Source organism: Cervus elaphus, chromosome 3 (assembly GCF_910594005.1).
Source record: "Cervus elaphus chromosome 3, mCerEla1.1, whole genome shotgun sequence".
In the NCBI taxonomy this organism is placed as follows: domain Eukaryota; kingdom Metazoa; phylum Chordata; class Mammalia; order Artiodactyla; family Cervidae; genus Cervus; species Cervus elaphus.
Genome location: NC_057817.1, coordinates 30,537,243 through 30,546,675, shown reverse-complemented (window position 1 = coordinate 30,546,675; position 9,433 = coordinate 30,537,243). Strand labels below are relative to the sequence as shown.

At 58.7% G+C, this 9,433-nt stretch overlaps 1 protein-coding gene across 1 annotated transcript; it reads left to right on the top strand.

Annotated features, from left to right (window-relative positions):
• The first annotated feature begins 1,492 nt into the window (after positions 1–1,492).
• WNT1 (Wnt family member 1) lies at positions 1,493–5,516 on the top strand. The gene is made up of 4 exons (XM_043878470.1): positions 1,493–1,632; positions 2,372–2,625; positions 3,271–3,536; positions 4,033–5,516. The coding sequence occupies exons 1-4, from the start codon at positions 1,529–1,531 to the stop codon at positions 4,519–4,521; spliced, it is 1,113 nt and encodes a 370-aa protein (XP_043734405.1). The 5' UTR covers positions 1,493–1,528; the 3' UTR covers positions 4,522–5,516.
• The last annotated feature ends 3,917 nt before the right edge of the window (positions 5,517–9,433 follow it).

Below are 9,433 nucleotides of genomic sequence, written 5' to 3'. Positions count from 1 at the left end.
TGAGAGTGAAGAGAGCCAGAGTTCTAGGTGGAGAAGACAGAAAGTTGGTAGAAAATTCCAGAAAGGAGCAGAAACGTGGACGCACAGGTTCTCAGCTCTGGGTTCAGTTTAGTCAGCAGCCCTTCTGCTCCCAGCCCCTACACACACACACACACACACACCTGGCATCAAGTCTGCCTTTCTTTTCTGAGCCTAGTCTCAGAGTCACCGCTGCTCCAGGCCTCATCCGTTATGATACCACCTTGGTTACAGGTTTTGTCCGCCTCCCCCAGTGACAGGCACAGGTTGACACATGCCAGGGGGTGACACACTCTAGGATGACCCAAGGAACACAGGGTCAGAGTGACACGCAGATGCATATTTCATCTCCTACTCATCCACCCACCTCCACACACAGTTCCAGACACTGCTCCCCGGTCAACCTTCTGGGTCTCTCCTGGCCACCCCCTTCCCGACACATAGGAGATGATGCACTGTCCCAGGTGGTGGCTGTGACAAGATGACTCGATGATGCCTTCCGACCTCAGCTAAATTCCAAGATTCTTGAGAAAGGCTCCTAAAATCCCTCCTCAGAACATGGGAGTTTCTGTCCGTGAGGACACGCACTCATGTGTGTATGCACATTCTCACACGCAGTCTCATTTACAACTCTCCCACTTCATGCACACACTGGCAGGCACTTGTGCACTTCTTTCCTCCCACAAGTACAAACCTCTGCTGCCTCAGGTTTCTCTCCATGGTTGGGCCTGTGCGCTCAGCTCATCCCCGCACCCACCCCCCACCGCCCGGGATTTCCCTGACCACAGCCCCAACCCCACCCGTCTCCCCCTTCTCCTTCCCTGTTCAGCCGTCGGGGGTTCATGGGCGGGGAGGCTTCTCCCCAGAGTCCCTGCCCAGAACCACAGCTTTCCTTCTTCCACTCAGGATGGGGGACCGGGGTGACGTCGAAGGGACAGCCCCACAGCGGGCCGCGAAGTGGCTGAGCTCCTAGCAGTTTGTCCCCGCAGCACACTGGTCGCTGCGCCCCCTGGCGGCCGCTGGTCCCCGACGGGCTCCGGACGCGGAGAGGACTGAGGCGGGCGCGCGTGGGAGGGCGTCCCAAGGGGAGGGGTCGGCGGCCAGTGCAGGTCCGGAGGCGGGAGCCACCGGGCAGGGGGCGGGGGTGAGCCCCGACGGCCAGCCCGTCAGCTCTCGCCTCAGACGGGCGGGAGCCACGGCCCCGCTCGCTGCCCATTGTCTGCGCCCCTGACCGGTGCGCCCTGGTGCCACAGTGCGGCCCGGCGGGGCAGCCTCCTATCGTCACTTCAGCCAGCGCCGCAACTATAAGAGGCGGTGCCGCCCGCCGTGGCTGCCTCAGCCCACCAGCTGGGACCGCGAGCCATGCAGCCCGTCGCCCGCCCCCAGGGCTGTTAGAGCCAGACTGCGAACTCTCGCCACTTGCCGCCACCGCCGCGTCCCGTCCCACCGCCGCGGGCAGCCGCCAAAGCCGCCCCAACTGCAGCATAGAGCGGGCAAGGCCGGGCAGGCCATGGGGCACTGGGCGCTGCTGCCTGGCTGGGTTTCTGCTGCGTTGTTGCTGGCGCTGGCCGCTCTGCCTGCAGCCCTGGCCGCTAACAGCAGTGGCCGATGGTGGTAAGTGAGCTGGTGCGGGGTCGCCACTTGTCTTGGGGCACAGAGCCAGGGGCCAGCCCCATCCAGCTCCCACGCTCTGGGATCCGTCCGCAGACAGACTTCCTCCAGCGCTCTGACTTCCCTTTGAGACACCGAGGGGCGCTCTGGAGCGGAACTGGTCCAGAAATTCCAGCTCTGCTGAAGTGGGGTGAATGGTCCGCCCGGCGGCCCACGATACTCCAGGCGGGGAGCCCTCTTCCATCTAGCACTGCCCTCTTCCAAGAACCCCCAAACGAGCTTCACGGTGGTAGTCACACTACAGGGCTTCCCAGCCTCTGGAGAGAAAGGGCAGGCGTGCACTCCGAAAGAAGCCAAGAAGCGGGTGGAACTCCCAAGCATTTCACGCCTTGGGTGGGCATGGACGGCAGGCCAGGATTTGCGAGCCAGACTGTCCGGAAACAGGCTCTGAGAGCCAAGGTGAATATCTAGTCCCTGGGCTCTCCATGACTCCGCTGTCCAGCTCCGGGCGGGCGCAGGGCCCCCTAGCAGCCCTGATTCCTGGGAACACAAAAGTCTGAAAGCCAAGTCCTTTCAAACTAGTGAGTGCCGAAGCGCGGAATCGTTACCTTATTATTGATCTCTCCCCGCTTTTGTGGGCAAATAGCTCCAGGAAGAGGACAGGGCGAGCATGACCTTTCTGGGTAGGGTCAGGGTGCAGGTCCCCTTCCAGAGCTTGAACTCCTCCCATGCATCTCACCAGGGGCATCGTGAACGTAGCCTCCTCTACGAACCTGCTGACCGACTCCAAGAGTCTGCAGCTGGTACTCGAGCCCAGTCTGCAGCTGCTGAGCCGCAAACAGCGGCGGCTGATCCGCCAGAACCCGGGGATCCTGCACAGTGTGAGCGGGGGGCTGCAGAGCGCTGTGCGAGAGTGCAAGTGGCAGTTCCGGAACCGCCGCTGGAACTGTCCCACGGCTTCGGGGCCCCACCTCTTCGGCAAGATCGTCAACCGAGGTGGGTACCCCGGAAGGTGACGCTTCCGGGGAGCAGGGGCGCACGGGGTCACCTCAGGGCACGGGCGGGCAAGTGCAGGGAAGATGTCCGGGGCATCTGCAGGGTCACAGAATCAGCCTGCCAAGAGCTTCATGCCAGCACTAGCTCTGGGCCAGACTCGTTCCACCGGGAGGTTTCAACCCGTGCGCCTCGGACAGGAAGCTTAGCTTTTCTGAGCCACTGCCCCAGCGAAAGGGAGTGCTGAGTGGTGGACGCTCGCTGGCCACCGCTTTCCCGCAGTCCCTCTCAAAGAAGCCTGAGAAGCTGCTCCCTTGCCTCTAGCCCAGCAAGGCTTGCATCGCTGGAGAGTTCTTGGCGGTGCAGAATTCTTCCGCTGCCCTCTATTCTCTTTTTCCTCCGGGGCTGCCCCACTTGCACCGAGAAGTCAAAATGCGCCCGGAGTCTCAGTAAAGCGAGATTACAGGTGTGGACGAGGTAGCGTGCCCACACACATGCTTTCGGGGGGAGACCAACTTCCCAACACAGCCGGTCGCCGGGCTTCCAGGACTCTAAGGGCGTGGGACTCAAAGGTCCCAAGGCCTCCCCTGAAGGTGCAGGACTGCAGGTGCGTGCCCCCTTGCTGATCCCCTCTCCCATCCCCAATAGGCTGTCGGGAAACAGCATTTATCTTCGCCATCACCTCGGCCGGGGTCACACACTCGGTGGCGCGCTCCTGCTCAGAGGGCTCCATCGAATCCTGCACGTGCGACTATCGGCGGCGCGGTCCTGGGGGCCCCGATTGGCACTGGGGGGGCTGCAGCGACAACATCGACTTTGGCCGCCTCTTCGGCCGGGAGTTTGTGGACTCCGGAGAGAAGGGGCGGGACCTTCGCTTCCTCATGAACCTTCACAACAATGAGGCGGGGCGCACGGTAAGCCTGCTTGAGGGTGTCCGCACCCGACACGGAATGGCGGGGATCTCGGAGTCCCTGCCTTAGGCTAAGCTCGAACTTGGGAAGTAACGGTCGGTGTTAAGGCCAGAGGTTAGGGTAAGGAACCAGGCGAGGGCGTCCGGAGGGCGCGGGGGCTTGGAGGGATTCACAGAATGGAAGGGATAGTCTGACAACAGAGAGGTTAGAAGTCATGTAACCCATGGACTGTGTTGCCTACGCCCGCCACTGTTCAGGTTCAAAAAATAAGGCTGCGAGGCAAAGACAGATTCTCCGGGTGGAGCAGAGATGGGTTTGGCGTCCAAATCTCTGCGTGACCTTTCGTGGCTGCCTTCCTCTGGGCTCGGCTAGGCCTGGGCCTTTGCTGAGATCCCGGCGGCGACCAGGAGGGGGCGGTATCCGGGAAGGTGGCTCTGGCTCTGACGACGTCCCGGGCCGTCCTTTCTTCTCCTTCCCCCCCACCCCCGCCCCCCCCCAGACCGTGTTCTCCGAGATGCGCCAGGAGTGCAAGTGCCACGGGATGTCGGGCTCATGCACGGTGCGCACGTGCTGGATGCGGCTGCCCACGCTGCGCGCAGTGGGAGACGTGCTGCGGGACCGCTTCGACGGCGCCTCGCGCGTCCTCTACGGCAACCGCGGCAACAACCGTGCCTCGCGGGCGGAACTGCTGCGCCTGGAGCCGGAGGACCCGGCTCACAAGCCTCCCTCGCCCCACGACCTCGTCTACTTCGAGAAATCGCCCAACTTCTGCACGTACAGCGGACGCCTGGGTACCGCGGGCACGGCGGGGCGCGCCTGCAATAGCTCGTCGCCCGCGCTGGATGGCTGCGAGCTGCTCTGCTGTGGCCGGGGCCACCGCACGCGCACGCAGCGCGTCACCGAGCGATGCAATTGCACCTTCCACTGGTGCTGCCACGTCAGCTGCCGCAACTGCACGCACACGCGCGTACTGCACGAGTGTCTGTGAGGCGCTGCGCGGACTCGGCCCCTGGGAGCACGCTCCTCAAGCCCACCCCCAAACAGATTCGCTGGCACCTCAGACCCGGATCTGCGACCACCCCGTCCCTCCAGCCACACTCCGGGATTCCTACCTACCTATCCCATCGTTTCTCCCACCTCCTCAGACCTGGGGACTCCTGAAACCACTTGCCTGGGGCGGCATGAACCCTCTTGCCATCCTGATTGACCCGCCCCCGGACCTACCTCCCTCCCTCTCCGCGGGAGACCCCCTTGTTGCACTGCCCCCTGCTTGGCCGGGAGGTGAGAGGAGGATTGGTCCCCTCCCCCATCAGGGTCAGCTCCCGACGCGAAGCTCTGCCTCCTCCACCGCGCGCAGCGACCTGCCTGCTTTTCCTCCTTCTCCTTTCACCTCCGTTTTCTCCCGGTCCCCACATGCCCTTCCCCTTCTCCTGTCAAGGGTGCACACCCTGAACACACACCTGGGCATCAGGGCCTTTCTCCTCCCCACCTACAGCTGAAGTGGGAGGTTCCGGGGTGAGAGGGCAGCTGTGGTGATGTGGAAAATGAGGTTGGGGGACCCGGGAGAAATATCTCCATTCTCCCAGCCTCTGTCATGGAGCCATTGAACAGCTGCGACCCATGCCTCCCTCAGCCACCTCCTACCCCCTTCCTGTCCTGCCTCCTCATCAGTGTGTAAATAATTTGCACTGAAACGTGGGTACAAAGCCACGAGTTTGGTTGTTGTAAATAAAAACTATTTATTGTGCTGGGTTCCAGCCTGGTTTGCAGAGACCACTTCCCACCCCAACCTAATCCTTCTCCATTCTTCTCTCCTTTTGCTCTCCAGCCTTTTCTGACCCCTCTTTCCCTCTCCCTAGTTTCTCCAAGATGCCTTTGCATTCCGGAATCAGTATTTCCTTCCACTGTAGCTATTAGTGGCTCCTCGCCCCCACCAGTGTAGTATCTTCCTCTGCAGAATAAAATCTCTATTTTTATCAATGACTTGGTGGCTTTTCCTTGAATCCAGAACACACTATTGCTTACCTCCTTTAAACAAATAGGATACATTGTTGAGGGACTGGTTTCCTGACCCTGGAAGAGGACTCTGACATTCTGTCCCTTGGATGACCCTGATGAGGCCACTGGGGATCCAGTTCAGATGAACCCAGTCAGGAGCCAAAAGACGCTACAGGGTCCTTCTTCCTATTTGAACACCAACTGGCTGTATGATACTGCGAAAATCCATTAACTTCTTCAGTTTCTTGCCTTGCTGAGTGGGGATTAAAAAACAAACTTGGAGAACCTGCCTCTCCTATGTAGAAGAGCTGTTGTGAAAATCACTACAACTGAGTGATAGCTATGATGGTGTTCTCAAAAGAAACCAAAGGAGAAAGAGAAACCCAAGCTGAAAGGGTGCTGTGGCTCATGGGTGTAGAGGTTTTGGTCCCCAAAGCCTCTCTGGGCCAGCTGTGGTCGGTGTTGGGCAACGGGGAAGCCACTCTCCTTCCCAGGACAGGGAAATGCCATATTAGGACATCAACTTCCAAACCGTGGGCTACAAAGAACAGGTGAAAAGCTGAGAGAGGATAATGGGGGAGAAGAAAGGAACAGCAGGGTTAGAATCCAAATAGAGGCTAGACTTTAACCAGTGTAACTGAAAGGAAACTCAACTGTGGTCCATAACCAAACCATGAGGTTAGCCATTCCCATAGAAAGCCCAAATGAGGATTCTGTTACTAACACCACCAACAGGATACCTCTGTGTGCATTTCACCAGATCGGAGGGGAGAACTAATTTCTCCTATAGCCCGAAAACCTATCTCTAACTCTAATCCACTCCCTTTCCCTAGGATTAGGTCTAACCTTAGCCTTAACCTAACTTCAGGCAAACCCTAACTGCTTGCTAAGCTCTAATGCCAGTCTCTAATCCTAACACTTCCCCCCGCCCCAGGGGAGGGCTTGAAGGACGGGGTAGCTATGAAGCACCCCACCCCCTAAGGGCAACGACGGATCCTAGCCTACTGGAGAATTTCCCCCTCTCCCCAGGACTCTTTTGCTGTTGTTGCTGCCTCCCACCTCTCCCTGGATGTGTGAACTCTGACCCATGTTGGCCTTTGGGATATGTGTGGGGGTAGGGAAGTGGAGCCAGGAGCTGCTCAATCTTGCAGTGATACATCCCTTTTCATTTCTCTCCATCCACCAAGCTAGCACCAGTTCAGCTTTGATGGGCAGTTGAGGAGGAGGAATAGAAATCTTACTGATCCTGGGTAGAAGGTACCTGATGGGGCTGGGTGTCCAGTTAAGAACCCCCGGCAAGAATGTCCAGTCTATAATCCACAGAACTATTAGATCCCCCCAGAGGCAGGAAAGGAGGTATGGGCCCCTGCCAGACAATCTCCCCAGATTCGGGGAGAAGCCGAAGAAGGGCAGGGAAGAAGTGAATCCTGTTCTGGTCCTAACTAGACTTTCAAAAACTCCGTAGCTTTCTCAGCTTCAGTTGCTTTGTCTATTCAACAGGGATGATTACTGGTACTTAGTTTTCTTCAGGAAGGTGATGAGGTTCAGACAAGATCATGTACATGGACGTGAAACACAGGGTCATTTGAACACTTGCTGACACCACTTCTGTGCCAGGCATATGCCAAATGCTGGGGATACGGTGATGTATGAGCCATAGAGCCTGCTAGGAGAAGTTTACAGTCTGGCCAGGGAATCAGGCACATCAAAATATTGTCAGGATAATGGGAGCAGTACTGTGAAGGCTCAATGAAGTGTAAAGCCCTCTGCACAAGCGTGAAGTTTAAAGACAGACTCCCATACTCATGTCCTCAGCATGGAAGTCCTTTACTTCCAGCCACAGGGACTTCAAGGGGGGTGGGTAGGGAAGTACAGAATGGGGCTGGGTCCTCAAAGGGACATGCGATAATAAAACAAAAAAAGCAAGCAAAAGAAAAAAATTTTTTTAAAAAAAGCAAAAGGGCTAGATCTGCAAAGCACTACCTAGGAGCTAATTATTTATTAGGATCACATGTGCCATCCTCACACGGAGCAGGTAAATCCTGGAGAGGAAAGCAGTAGTGCCCAGAGCAGGCCCGGGAGGGGGGGTCACCATAGGCTAGTGCTATCAGGAACAGTCCCCAGCTCAGCCCTCTGCACCTAGGCTATCCACCCGCCCACCTCTGATCTTCAGGTGGGATCTGAGACTGGCAGGGACCCCAGACACAGGGTTGGCTCAGTGAGTGAGGGAGGCACTGGTCCTGAAATATCCTGGGGGGAGCGGAAAAGCTGAGAGGACTGAGGCTGCACAGTCCCCAGGGGGTCAGCAAGCCAGCACCACACACACCCTGCCACACGCACCCTGGAAAAACCCTGTCAGTGGGGCTGCAAATACCCCAGGGTCTAGCACCCCCCGCCCCCCACCTCAGGCTGGCTCAGTCCTCCTCTCCAGGCCAGAGGGAGAAAAATAACAAAATGAGGAGAAAATAAGCTGTTTGGCTGTGGTGTGAGCAGGAATATCCATGCAGAGCTGCCCACCACTCACCCTTACTCACTCTTTCCACACCCAGCCAGGGCGCCCAGCATGAGACAGACCACCCCCCTGCCCCCTCCCCCGTCTGGGCTAAAAGCAGACGCTGGTGAGCGAGCAGCAGGTTATAAATATGCCCGGGGAACTGCCGCCAACTCGCTCCCTTGTCATCCCCTGGGAGGGTATAGGGTGGGGTGGCTCCTAGGGAGGAGCCAGGGCTGCCCTGTTCCCTGGGGCCCAGGAGGAAGTGGGGCTTCCAAGAGGCTACTGCATTTTTCCTCCCTTTTCAAAGGGAAAGAGCCACCGCCACTTCATTTTTCCTGGACGTTTGCTCATCTGCTCAGAGGTGGGGCCCTCATCCTCCCTGGGCCATAACTGGGAGCTCAGAATGAAAGGGCTCGAGTCCATTCACTCCATGTCACGGTGGAGCCCAGGGCCGCTTCTCCTCACACCCAACACCAAAGTTCACTCATTCACTCAACATATATTAACAGAGGGCCTGCTGAATGCCAGGCCCTGTGCGCAAGCATATCTGCACAAATAAGCGTGTGCATGCGTGTGTGCAGGCACACAGCAGCCCCTAAGCCCATGCACGCACACCAGCTCCAGCCCCTCCTCGGACTTGGTTTTACCAGCCTCATCAGGAAGGGTAAAGCTTCAGGCTCCCGGTTCCACCTCGGAGTAGGTTTGGGGAGGCGGGGCGTTGAAAACAGGGCCCCTAAACATTCCTGCTTTTACTACCTCCCTGATAAACAGGAGGGTCCCTTCTCTCCTCCCTGCCCAACCATCCTACCAATGGAGGTACCACCCAAGGAAGAAGGAGACACTCTGTGGGACGCTAGGGGGGTACCTGCCCCGGCTGCCAGGGCCCCCTGCCTCCCAACCATTTGCCAAGTAAGTACCAAGCCAGGCAAGAGGGGGCAGTGCCACCCTGGGAAGCTCCAGCTCTCCTCCCCCAGAGCCGAACCCCTCCCTTCTCTCTCCTCCCTATTAATCCTCGGAAGTGAAGGGGCCGTCCCTGGCGGCCCCTCAGCCCTATTGTGGCCCCTCGCCCTCCTCGGCTGGCGTCTAATTAACTCCTCCTGCCCCCGGTTTTATGTGCCCCCCTTACCCCACCTTGTCGGCCCCGCCCCTCCGCTCGGCCCGCTCCCCGCCACGGACATTCCAGCCCGGCCGGGCTGGTGTGCCAGGGCAACCAGGGCCGGACCGAGGCCTAATCCCCCCGCCGCCTGGCCCGACTGGGAGAGCCCCGCTCACCTCCCCGCTCTCTGGGGGCTGCCCGGCTCTGCGGTGGCGGAGACACACAATCGGGACAAAGGCGCAGCCCCCAGGGGGCTAACTCAGCCTTCACGCCCAGGTTGTGCGGCATTTGGGGAGTTTAATGAATTGTCCA